The sequence below is a fragment of the Xenopus tropicalis genome, chromosome 5 (assembly GCF_000004195.4).
Source record: "Xenopus tropicalis strain Nigerian chromosome 5, UCB_Xtro_10.0, whole genome shotgun sequence".
NCBI lineage: Eukaryota > Metazoa > Chordata > Amphibia > Anura > Pipidae > Xenopus > Xenopus tropicalis.
The window spans coordinates 36,990,674-37,003,564 of record NC_030681.2 but is presented as its reverse complement, the minus strand read 5'-3'; the positions used below and the strand labels follow the sequence as shown (position 1 = coordinate 37,003,564).

The window sequence follows — 12,891 nt, the reverse complement described above, 5'->3', positions numbered from 1 at the left end:
AGAAACGCTGCACTGCTTCCTTTATGTATGTATGTATATCTTTATTTATAAAGCGCTACTTATGTACGCAGCGCTGTAAGAATCACAGGATTTCTTGTCTCCTATTCTGTAAACGTGTTCTTCAGTATCGGACCTCCTCTCTTAGAAAAATCCTTCATTCCCGGGGCCGGAGTCTGCGCAGCTCTCCCCCCTGCCATAAGAATTCATAAAACTCACTCCCCCCCTCCCTTAGGAATCTGTGATCTGAGGTACCGGCTAAAGCTGCAGCAGGAAGCTATGAAGACCGAGATAAAATGGCATCTCCTATCTTAAACAAACAGAGGAAGCTTCTAGGGCAGTAAAATGCCAAATGACTTTTCTTCTCCTCTAAAAAAAAGCTGTCTGCAGAGAAGTGGGTTAAATAAGTACTAATGTGTTTTTGCTCTTACTCTTGTGTTGAGCAGAATCTATTGCATGCTGGCCTCAAAATGTTTGCATTTACTTAAAGGGATACTGTTATGATGAACCAACAAATGTATTTTACTTTGTTGTAATATTGTTGTGTAGGCGCCATCTTAGTGCATTTTGCCAGAATCTGGCCTTTCAGAAGGAACCAGCGCTACACATTAGAGCTGCTTTCTTCTACTCCCATGTAACTGGAGGAGTCCCAAGCTGGACTTGGATTTCTTACTATTAAGTGCTATTCTGATATCTACTGGTGGCTGCTATCTTGCTCTCTTCCCATTGTTCTGCTGATTGGTTGCCGGGGGGAAGGTGATACCACACCAACTTGCAGCTCAGCATTAAAGGAACAGTAACACCAAAAAATGAAAGAGCTTTCAAGTAATAAAAATATAATGCACTGTTGCCCTGCACTGGTAAAACTGGTGTGTTTGCTACAGTAACACTACTATAGTTTATATAATAAGCTGCTGTGTAGCCATGGGGGCAGCCATTCCAGCTGGAAAAAAGGAGAAAAGTCACAAGTTATATAGCAGATAACAGATAAGTTCTGTAGCATACAATAGTAGGCCATAGTAAAAAGATCCTTAAAGAGTGCGGCTGCCCAGGGCCCCACATATCAGTACAATTTTTCATAGAAACCAATTAGCAATTGGCTTAGGTTAATCAGCATTGAATATCAAAATACCGTTAACCAAGAAGTTCTTCGAATATAAGATCAGGTTTGCCCTTGTACCTTGTAGTCACTTTAAAAAGATATTTATAGAACAACATTTACTGACCAACAGCTGCCTAAAAACCATCATTCGTGTATATGAATTTTCTATGAAGAAGGAAATAGCCATGGAAGAGAACAATAGGCCAAGTACCGGGCAGGAAACACAAATCTCCGTCTTCAGATCTTCCATCTTCTAAAAGAGAATTTTATAAATAGAATTGGGTTAAAAGTCATTGATTTTATGCTTTCAGTTTCAAGTCAGGTCTTTGTGTACACATAGGGTAAATAACAAAACATAAAAATATTGTAATATTTTAGTCTTTAGGCATTTACTGTTTGAAAGACATGCAGGGAAAATTTAATTTTGGTTCTGCTTAAGACCACTCACCAGGCAACATTCTCGGCATTCTGTTCTTTGTCGAACCCAGTGAGCCCAAACTTACACTGATTTGAAAGACATTTGCAATAATTCCAGCCACTACCCTTGAGCATACCCCTCCCCTCCAGTGACTATAATAACTTATCTTGAAGGCCAGAGCTCCTCTTCACTGAAAAATTCACCATCCCAGAGTATCTGCTGTGGGAGAGTTGTGCTTCACTGCCATCTTTGATCAACTTCCAATGGTTTTTTAAGACTCAGACCAGTGAAATGAATATTGGGAACCAAGCAAGGGACCATTAGAAAATGGATCGAAGATGCTAGTGTGACACTCCTAAGTTTGCTTCCTTATTAGGGATCAATTTTTTAAATTTTTGCAAATCATACTAATTACACAAAAACAAAAATTTGTGATTTATTATAAGAAAAAAACAAGGAAAAAGAAAAGACAAAGCAGATTGGTGTTTTCTCCATCTGCCTTGTATGTATCCGGGACACAGTAAATGACACCCATAGTGTGCAAGTGCTGACTTTTAAGGATACAAAGGGCTTAAATTTTCATAGACAGCTGTGACGTGGAAGGCTTTATTACAGCCATGGTGCTGACCTAACATTGTGTTTAACAGCTGGAGGAATTTGTTATTTTCTATACATCATATTGAATCATTTGCATTTAGCATTCGGCTGACAATGTGCAGTATGTGCTCTACCCCCTGAAAACCCTGGCTCTTCCTGCTGCCTTCTCTTAAGGGAAGTTCAGGGAAGGCAGATAAAACAAAAAAAGATTGGCAATCATTTGTTCATAGAGAAGTGACTAAACCTGCCTGCCTGAGTTTGCAAACACGCCTCTCTAACCGACTAACGTCACTGTGCTTTCTCCTTTCACAGCTTATTGAAACCCTCGTCTCAGAGATCGGAGAACTGAAACAGGAGATGGTACAAACTGAATTCTGTGTCAGAGATGAAGAGTCCACAGATCGTTTAAGGTGATTACATGAGATTTTTTATTGTGAGCAGGAAACGTAGAATTTACATTTGTCACTGCACTTATTGGGGCTTCGGGTAGTAGCACAGGTGAGGTTGTGTGCTTTTGCCTGCTTGTACTGTTTGTTACTGGGCTCACTGTTTGGAATTTCAGCAGTTATTTGGTTGCTAGGGTCCAATTTATCTTAGTTACCAGTGAGTGGTTTGGGAGAATGGCTGATACTGTATATGAATAGTAGAGGGGCTGAATAGAATTGTGGCTGCTGGGGTCAGTGACCCCCATTTGAAAGCTGGAAAGAGTCAGAAGATAAAGGCAAAGTATTAAAAAACCGAATGAAGACCAATTAAAAAGTTGCTTAGAATTGCCCATTCTTTAATTTAGAGGTGAACTACTCATGAAAGAGGTAAACTAAGCCTCTGTCCCAGCGGGCTTGTAATTTAGTATGGGTAAGATGCTTATGGAGAGCAAGCAGCCTACATTTGTACACTAATAATGTGGCAATTATAGCAGCAACACATTTCCACATTGAGGGGAAGAGAACAAACCAGTGTGCAAAAAAGTTCATATCTTTTACTATATTTTAAGAACTGAATTTCTCATTTGACATTTAGATTATAAAGCTTAACAATTCAGAATTCAGATCAGTTTAACAGGACTGGCCATGTCAAGCTTTTTTGTTGTCATTTTCTTTTGTTTTAATAAAATATAAATACTGTAGACACTGTGACACTCTTTTTCTATAACATACTAAGATTTAACTTGAAGGTGAATCAGCCCCTTTAAACATATTTAAATATATTTTCCTGTGGTTCCCCCGCTGCTATAATCTTTTCTAGGGAATGGTTCTTACTATGTATCCTCAAATTTTAGTTTTTAAAGGAGAACAAAAATGTATATTAATTTAAGCTAAGCAACTTGACGTCCTTCTTGTTTCTTCCTGAGATTTTTATATAGAAATAAGAAACAAGTTTTGACTGCAGCAGTGTTGCTTCTTTTAGGGGAAACATACTGAGCTGTCAGTCTCCATTGCTGAGCTTAGGCACATTGACTAAATGAGCAGTAGATTGCGCCATCATAGTCTGTACTCTCCATTTATTAAATAATGCTTTTGCAATGCTGGGGTTTGTATCTCTGCAATAACAGGAGAGCCCCGGGTTGCAGATCATTTACCTAGACCACCAAGCAGTGATGTGAGGAATTTACCTGCTGCCTTTTAGTCTTCCTGCCCCAAGCAGTCTCAACCTCACTACCAGGTAGTTTCCTACCCACCAGAGGAGGAAGCACAGCATTGCATAACATTTAAAAAAGGAACCCTGGAGCTACTACCACCCCCGAACCAAGCAGTAGCTCCAGGTTTTACGCTGCTACCAGTGTCACTTGCTGCAGTGCAGTTATTCCAAAAGAATAGGGCACACATAAAGCATAAAAAAACTCTACGCTGACAATCAGTATATGAATCAACAAAATTTTGTGGTAAAAGCTACAAAAAATTCCCTCCCCTTGAAAGCGACAAAGCACCCAAAAATACTCTTTATGAATCGAAATCAGTGCCCATAAACCATTTTTTATTCAGCAAAATTTTCCACAGTTGATAAGGCACCTTGCTATCATCCTTAAACTAAGCTGGCCAACTACATCAATCATACCAAGGGGCCGATTCATTAAAACACGAGTTCGAATCCTGAACGGGAAAAATTCGGATTGGATACGATAATTTCTGAAGATCGCAAATATCACGAAAATGCTTACAAAAAAATCGTATTAGTCACGATAATATCGTGATCCGAAAGTCATGAAATTTTCATGCCGAACGATTGTAAACAGCGGCAGAAACTTTCTGAATTTTTCACGCAAGCGTACGAAAAAGTTGCGCGGGCATACGAAAAAATTGCACACGCGCGAACAAATCCGCGAGAATACGCTCAGAGCGTTTGAATAAACGCTCCGAAGGTTCATGTCTTAATACATCTCCCCCCTAGTGTGGCTAATCTTGCTCACTTCCATGTGATTTATTAAGAATTCTAGTATTGTGCTTTTTATGTGGACCTGCAATGTAAACAATCCTATGTGATTTAATTTTAGTCATATGTGAAAACAATTTGGTCCACTGGTCCTGAAAGAGGATAAGGAATTCCCATTTCATATCACTTGTTTTCCCAGTGACTGATTTCAACACAGAGTCTTGTTCTGTAAGGTTATGTCCGTCGTGAATTTAGTTTAAAAATAAACACATCCATTCACTTCTAATAAAGTTTAAAAAAATCTACCTAATGCCCGAGGCAGGTTTTATTATTCTGGAAACAGAATTTGTGGCTTAAAGATTTAGAAATCTGTTGCCTTTTACTTGTGACTTACTATAAAGACCCAAGTACAAAGCACTCTATTCATTATGTTTGTAATAAAAGAAATTAGAACTGGCCAAAAAACTTAAACTTAAACTTCGCTCAAAAATGTCTACTATGACATAAGCCATTTATTGTGATGTTATTAATGGCGTGTATTAGTGCTGTATGCAAGACAAATATGGCATGCTGGACATAGAGCAGCCCAGTGTTTTTGAATTGTGAACATGATTTTGCCACATTTTTCGTAGAAGCAGGAAAATATGTTCATCTTTGCTATCTGACAAATATTTATTTGCTTTAGGTGTGGTTTCAGGGTTGTTCCTGCCATGAGGGAAGGTGAAAACTTTGCTTAAAGCTGGCCATACACATGGCGATCTATCGATGTTTCGTGCGACCATCGGTCACATGAAACATCGTCAGATCCGCAACACACAGTCAGGGCTGAAACCGCAGATAAGGAGGTAGAAACAATAGGATTTCTACCTCCTTCTGCCGATTCAGCCCTGACGGCAGATTTTGGTCAGGCGCCTTCTATGGCGCCCGATCAAAATTTTCTAACCTGGCCGATCGTCGAGTCGTCCGATATCAGCAGCTTCCTGCGATATCGGTCGACTCACCGACATGCCATACATGCACCGAATATCGTACAAAACGAGGTTTCGTACAATAGTATCGGTGCGTGTATGGCCAGCTTAAGGCAGCAGAATGGGGCAGGTTAACAGGGGCAGTAAAAACACCCCTGGTAAATTTAAGAGCTGAATTGTTTCCTCAAATGAACATTTGGCTCTTCTAGCAATGCACATCGCAGAACCTTTTTTGCCCAGCTCAGAGTGCAGAATTGATCCAGTATTTTAGACGGTATAGAGCACGGGGGTGGTAGTCCTGGGGTGGTGGGGCCCCCAGGCAACAGCCCCAGAAAGGCCCTGACACCCCAGTGCAACACTGCTTATATATTAAGCTACACAATATATACTGTGTAAATACTATTTAAATAAATACTGTGTTTTTAACCACAGTACACTTCCTTTCCCAGCATATGACCTCCATCTGCACACTTATTTGCACCTTCTTTTGGTGGCTCAAACATTTATTTTTAAATAGAATAAGGGTTTGCACACAAGAAATACAAGCATGGTGGTAGTATTAAAAAGTATAGTCCTTTATATAATATACAAAAGAATTTTTAACAACAGTCAATTTTAATTGCAAAGTTACAACAAGTACTGGTATGGGATCCCTTATCCGGAAACCCATTATCCATAAATCTCTGAATTACAGAAAGCCCGTCTCCCATAGACTCCATTTTAGTCAAATAATTCAGAATTTTAAAACTGATTTCCTTTTTCTCTGTAGTAATAAACAGTACCTTGTAACTGATCCCAACTAAGATATAAATAATCCTTATTGGATGCAAACCAATCCTATTGGGTTTAATTAATGTTTTATTAATTTTTTAATAGATTTAATGTATGGAGATCCAAATTACGGAAAACCCCCTTATCTGGAATACCCTTGGTCCTGAGCATTCTGGATAATGGGTCCTATACCTGTACATAGATTAATAAGATAATATATACCACAAAATGTGCACAGGCAAAAGAAGACACACAAGTTAGATACACTTGCCAAAGATGAGAATTACCCCAACGTTTCGGCAAAGAGCCTTTCTCAAGGGGAATCCTGATGCATAAGTTCATGTGGAAAATATAAATACCCTCCCTCATTAAACGCCAATTTTTTCTCATAGCAAACACCTGGCTTACTTCCGGGTACATGACGTCACATATGCCGACATCACTTCCGCAAACATTTGCATGACAAGGTAAATAGCTTTCAAATAGGTGCAATATGTATCCAATACTGCACCAAGCGCAGACACTGGCATAACAAAACAAGCCCTTTTTTCTCTTGATACATTAAAGTATTGTTATAGAAATGTTTTTGTGGGCCATACTTTCTTAATGTTTTGTTTTTATTCCTAGACCATGATGTGGCTCAGGCATAAATAAGAGTTAACTGCACCAGTGCTACTACCAATAATAACCAACCAGCCCTTTGTTAAATTCTAATGGGTTGCTCTGGATCACTGTGCTTGTGCAAATTAACACCTGTCAGTAAATGAGCCCTGTTTTATAGAGGTAGCTTTTCTAAACCTATTCCTTTTCACTCCTCATTATCACTGTATTTGTGTAAAAGCACAAAGCAGTTTTATCACAAGAAAAAAAGACGCAGAGAGTATGCTGGGTTAATTCAGCATCTCCAGGGACGTAACTACAGAGGAAGCCCAGGAGTGTAGAGGGCCCAGTGGGGCCCTAATTAATGAGCAGTTTAAATATATCTTGGTAGAATAGGTCAATTTATCAATATTTTAGGCCCCTAAACTATATGTGCTGCAGACTCCAGTAACATTTAATTACACAACTGAGCATCTCCTTTGCATTATTTCCGTTAACAGGTAATATCAACCTTTGTTTGGTTTACTTGGAGGCGAAGGCATGTTTTCCTATGTATTGCCATGGCAGTAGCAGAAAGGAGTGTACAAATAAACCTAACTCTTTGAACTGGCAGTATTCCTGTAAGTAAGGTTCATGAAACACCTATGCCAAAGCAGTACAAACTACCTGCATATGCCTCTGACTGGTATTTATGACACATCACCATTAGTCAGACACTGCTAAAATTATTAATGACTGTTGAAAGATCAACAGAGCAAAGTTTATGCTTTGTATTTTTCTACATGGCCTAGCTGCTTGCCTACATTTGCTTTATTGCCGTCTACATGAAAATGTGCTAAGGGCATTACACAATACTGTGCACAATACTGCTGTACTTTGTGAGAGTGATTTTTTAATCTATATACTGAAGAGACCCCATTGGTTATAGAACTCATAAGGACATTGGTTAGCTAAGGTGACGTTAATATGACATTGCAGCCATTTCTCTTTCCAGTGAGAAGGAAGTAGTCACTGATGTTTGGCTATCTGCAGGTGACTCATAAGGGCTCTGGCACACAAAACTCCCTGTTCGCGAGATTGTTTAGGGCCCAACAAATGGATTACAACAATATGAATACAAGCAGTTGGAGTGAGGACTGTTGAATAGGTGTGAAGGGCCCAAACTGGCAGCTTATGCTACTTGTATGGCCACCTGAAATAAAAACCTAGAGATCTGCCTGGATATCTTCCTAACCTTAAGGAAAAGCAGTTCAATTTTAAGAGATAGCCACTTAGGGCTCTGGCACACGGGGAGATTAGTCGTCCGCGACAAATCTCCCTGTTAGCGGCGACTAATCTCCCCGATTTGCCATCACCTGCCATCCCACCGGCGAAAATGTAAGTCGCCGGTGGGATGGCACACGCGGCGGTGCGATTTCGGGAAATCGCCGAAAAAGCCTCGCGAGGCAACTTCGGCGATTTGCCGAAATCGCACCGCCGCGTGTGCCATCCCACCGACAACTTACATTTTCCCCGGTGGGATGGCAGGTGATGGCAACTCGGGGAGATTAGTCGCCCGCGAACAGGGAGTTTTGTTGCGGGCGACTAATCTCCCCTTGTGCCAGAGCCCTAAGTGGCTATCTCTTAAAATTGAACTACTTTTCCTTAAGGTTAGGAAGATATCCAGGCAGATCTCTAGGTTTTTATTTCAGGTGGCCATACAAGTAGCATAAGCTGCCAGTTTGGGCCCTTCACACCTATTCAACAGTCCTCACTCCAACTGCTTGTATTCCTATTGTTGTAATCCATTTGTTGGGCCCTAAACACCAAAGCACCAAGGGCTAAATGATTGGATTAGCCCGATATCACCCACCTGGGCATATCAGAAAGATAATCCGTTTGTTTGGTGACCTTGCCAAAGGAGCAAATATTATGATGTATGTCCAGTTTAAACCTATAGGGAACATTTGGCCTGTCTCAGTGTTTATTCAGATTAGGACTGTTGGCTGCATGTTATCCAGAAGTCTTCTATTGCTTAATAATAAGGGAACCTCAATTATATGTACTTTGTAAAACTGAGTGATGTATTCTATGCAACTGATTATCAGTTGTGTCAGTTTAGTGGCCTCTGTAATAGGCCCAGGAACTCTCTATAGTCAATAAAATTTACTGTAATAATTGTATTCACTTCTGCAGTGGGCTATGGGGGTGTTGACATTTACTCGACTGCTGAGAGTCTCTATAAAAAGTAGGATTACTGGCAAAATCTTAAAGCTAAGTTAATAACAAGTGCTTCATCTTTTCAGCGTCCACCATGACCAGTTGGCGCTTTGTGTTGAACACGATTACCAAGAAACAAATAATATTTTCTCACTATTATATTATTTTTCATTTGCCTACTAAACAATAAATTACAGATGTAACTGCCCGAAGGGAAATGGCACTTACAAAAATGTCCAATCTCTTCTTGGACTGGCAGCTATTAATGGAAATAAAGGGCAAATGGAGTTATACTTTTTTAGGCGATAAGTTGTAACTGATCATAGAAACACATCCCATAAATAGTGTTTTACATAGTATTGCCTTTGAATTTGGTCCTTGAAAGTAAAGTGTCAAATGAAGCATACGGGATTAGCAACTCTAGTGAAATATGTTAAATATTAAATACAACTGATTTTATTATAAATTAATAAATTCTGCTCTTGTTCCCTAATTGTGGCAGTACCGTAATTAATCCCATTCCAGCATGCCTTTGTCTCTGTGTATGACTTCGGTTTTTTTTGCTTTAGGTTTAATGAGTTTGGCCCGGCTATTATGCCAGAGCAGATTTTCCAGTTCTAAAATGTTTACCAGCTCCACACGGATGTTCTAATTTTTTCCCCTCAGAAATACTGTCGCCAGAGTTACATTTTTGTATATATATCGACAGGCATGAGGAAGCACTCAGGATATGCTGCATTGTGGGATTACAGGAGATTTGTGTACATATTGTATTCGGCTCACTGTATGTTGTTTACTTAACAGCAGGGACTGCACAGAAGTCGCTTCATGACAGAATCTGTCTCGTCTAAACATGGGGGAATGTAATAAGAGGCACAAAGTCTGCCTAGGTCTAGTAACCCATAGCAACTTAGACCTGTAGCAAACCTTGCACCTTTTATGACATAACCGCTCCATTTCAAAAACATTGTTAGCTTAAGGACCTACAGGTTTTCTTTAACTCCCAACAAGCTGGATGCACACAATACAACAAAATACACATGGGGCCACAACCAGCCTGTTGAAACAATTTAAAGGCATCTAAAGTTTTTTTTTATGTGTGGGAGCATAAAGCCACTGTAATACATGCAGCAGCCCTATTCATAACAACAATGCCCTATCTGTCCTCATCTTCATTTATGTAGTCCACTATTCTAGCTGAAATACTGCGCATGCCCTAATACAGACTATAACCTGTCAATATACTGCTTCTGAGCTCATTAGTGCCTTGCCAGAACAAAAAGAACCCAGAAAGTGAAAAAAGAGACTTTTAGTCTTAGAAGGTTCACTAAACACATATTGAAGTCAGAGGGATGTCCCTTGTTCTAACATCTATTTTTAAGACAAAACTTTACTTGTGGTGTGACAAACCCAATAAGATATTTTTAACTTGGCAACAATTAGAGCTTCAAATAATATATGGGCAGTCATCCCTTAATCTGCTACAATTATTAGGTTCAGTTGTTTTTCCATCCTGCTTTCTTGAGCCTTTGTTAGTTTAAATTAGTTCCATCGCTGGATTTACTGCAAGCCACAGCAATTTAAAAGCCTGTTTCTGTTATACAACCATCCAAATTCACTACCACTTGAAGCAGGTCAATAGTTTAGGCATTCTTTACCAGAGCTATGGAAGGACCACATCACAGGCATCCGTAGTTTAATGCTATTTATAATTTATGAAGTACCATTCATTTTTGTGGAACTTTTTATTTCAGTGGTAAATACAAATATTTCTGGAATATTATACTGAGATAGGTAGATAAGGTGAGAATGCACTTTTTCATTAATGCTAACAAACATATGTAATCAGAAATAACATGGAAAGATTAACCCACTGGGCAAAATGGTAATCTCTAGGAAAGTCATTTTTCTTTAACACAAATTGCATTGCCCTATTTGAAATTAGAATAAATTTGTGGGCATAAAGAATATACCATTCTATATATACCTTTACCATCTTGGTAAAGGCCTTAAATATGTGGGGGGAGGGGAATTTGCACCTTTAGGGTGATGCTTGGGCTTTGGAGGTATTTACAAGATGACATGGTAGAAATTGATAAATGTGAAGCGCATATAGAGCTGTGTTTGAGATATTAGTATAAATACAGATGGTATAAAGTAGGGTTATAACTTTTATATGAACTACAATGAAAGGTGTATATTGTAATTGCTGTCCCTTTACCCCAGGAGTGGACAAATGTGTTTTAACTTGGCCAAATAAGTTCAGCCCTTCCCCAAATAAACTTAAAGCTTAAGCTGTTATTGACTCATAACAGGCAGAAAAAATACTTACAATGACATGTCAATATGACAAAAGAACCAAGAAAAACAGGAGATTCTTCTTGTTTCTTAAACTGTACACAGATTATTTTTCGTGAGGTTGTAGTACCTTGTTTCTATGGCATTCGGCTTTGTAAAGGAGCACATACTGTGTAGTGTAGACTGTGTTACTTGTCCTTATTTCTCTTCTGTGTTCTTAGTGTAAATGTTTACTTGATGAGAAACAGACCTTTTCCATATGGGTGACCTTAAGAATTCTGAATGGCCTAAATACATTAATACATAGGTATTGTATTTATTTTAGAAATGTGCACTTAAATGCACTTCCGTAATGGAGGAGCACTGCTCTCTGACCATAGACCTATATGTGTTTTTGTCTGCTTGTGTTTACACAGCCCTGAATTTTTCTGTGCAATAAAAGTGAACTAACAAGTCAGAGCCAAGGACCTGAGAGGACCCCATTAGCACAAGCAATTAGGGATGCACCAAATCCTGCCGAATCCTGAGCCAAATCGTGGATTCAGTGCATCTTTACAAGCAATTGTAGGGATATGGCTGGTCAGAGGAAAGGATTTTTCTCAGTGGGATAAAGATGATTATAGGTCATTGAATTAAGCCATCAGCCAGGCATCCACCGGGCGCTTTATACCTACTTCCATGTTATTTGTTACATGCAATTGTAATTTTTACTGGTATCAATGAATACATTTCTTAGCATTGCTAACTTAACACATATGGCAACCAGGGTATTTAGTTCTGAAAATTCAAACTAAAATTGATATATATTTTGGCCTCTTAGCAAATATACAATAGACAATAACACCAAAGGTGATTGGCTCATCATTAAGTATCTCATATAAGATGGTGCTGCACTCTGTTAGAGTCCTGTGTGCTGATCAGTTAATTCATGCAATTGGGCTAGCCATGTGTGTCTTGGCCTTTTTAACATCAATCAGGGTGTCCAGCTAAAAAGAATATGAAATAGAGAATGGCCAGTACACTTAATCAGGGGTTAATATTGTAAAACTCACAAAATCTGCAGCAGGTCCTGTAACCCATACCAACCAATCACCAGGTTGCATTTAATCATATCTAATTGATTGCTAATTGCTTTTGGTTTTTATACCTGATACAAACTAATTTTATTACATTAGTCCAATAGTGTGAGCCAGTTGTGGGTTGGCTACCAGGGATGCACAATCATGAGACAGTGAACAGAGGCAGAGAGCCAGTGGAAGACAGCAGGAATGTTGGGGTATTTTTTGGCAACTGAAGAGAAAAACTTACCCTTGTTTTATGTACTTGTGGTATAACACCTATAAAATAACTGTGTGTGTATGCCAAAAAAGTTCATTTGGAAAGGATGCTTAGACTCGTGTAATTTTGCTTTACACAGTAAATCACCTAGGTGACCAACAGAGGGAGAAATAGTATAAGAAAAAGAAAGTGAATATTTAGAGTTATAGCATGTATATCCATGAGCATTGCAGGGAACAGTAGAAACTCTATTTAACAGTTTTCAGGAGACTGGAAAAATTGTGTAATAGTGT

At 39.0% G+C, this 12,891-nt stretch overlaps 1 protein-coding gene across 5 annotated transcripts in view; it reads left to right on the top strand.

Moving 5' to 3' along the window:
• rin2 (Ras and Rab interactor 2) overlaps nt 1-12,891 on the top strand; it is an 88,237-nt gene that overhangs the window by 40,598 nt on the left and 34,748 nt on the right. For all 5 annotated transcript variants that reach the window (XM_018093778.2, XM_018093777.2, XM_012962710.3 and 2 more), the window contains 1 exon segment: nt 2,427-2,524. In XM_018093778.2, coding sequence (XP_017949267.1) covers nt 2,427-2,524 — 98 coding nt within the window.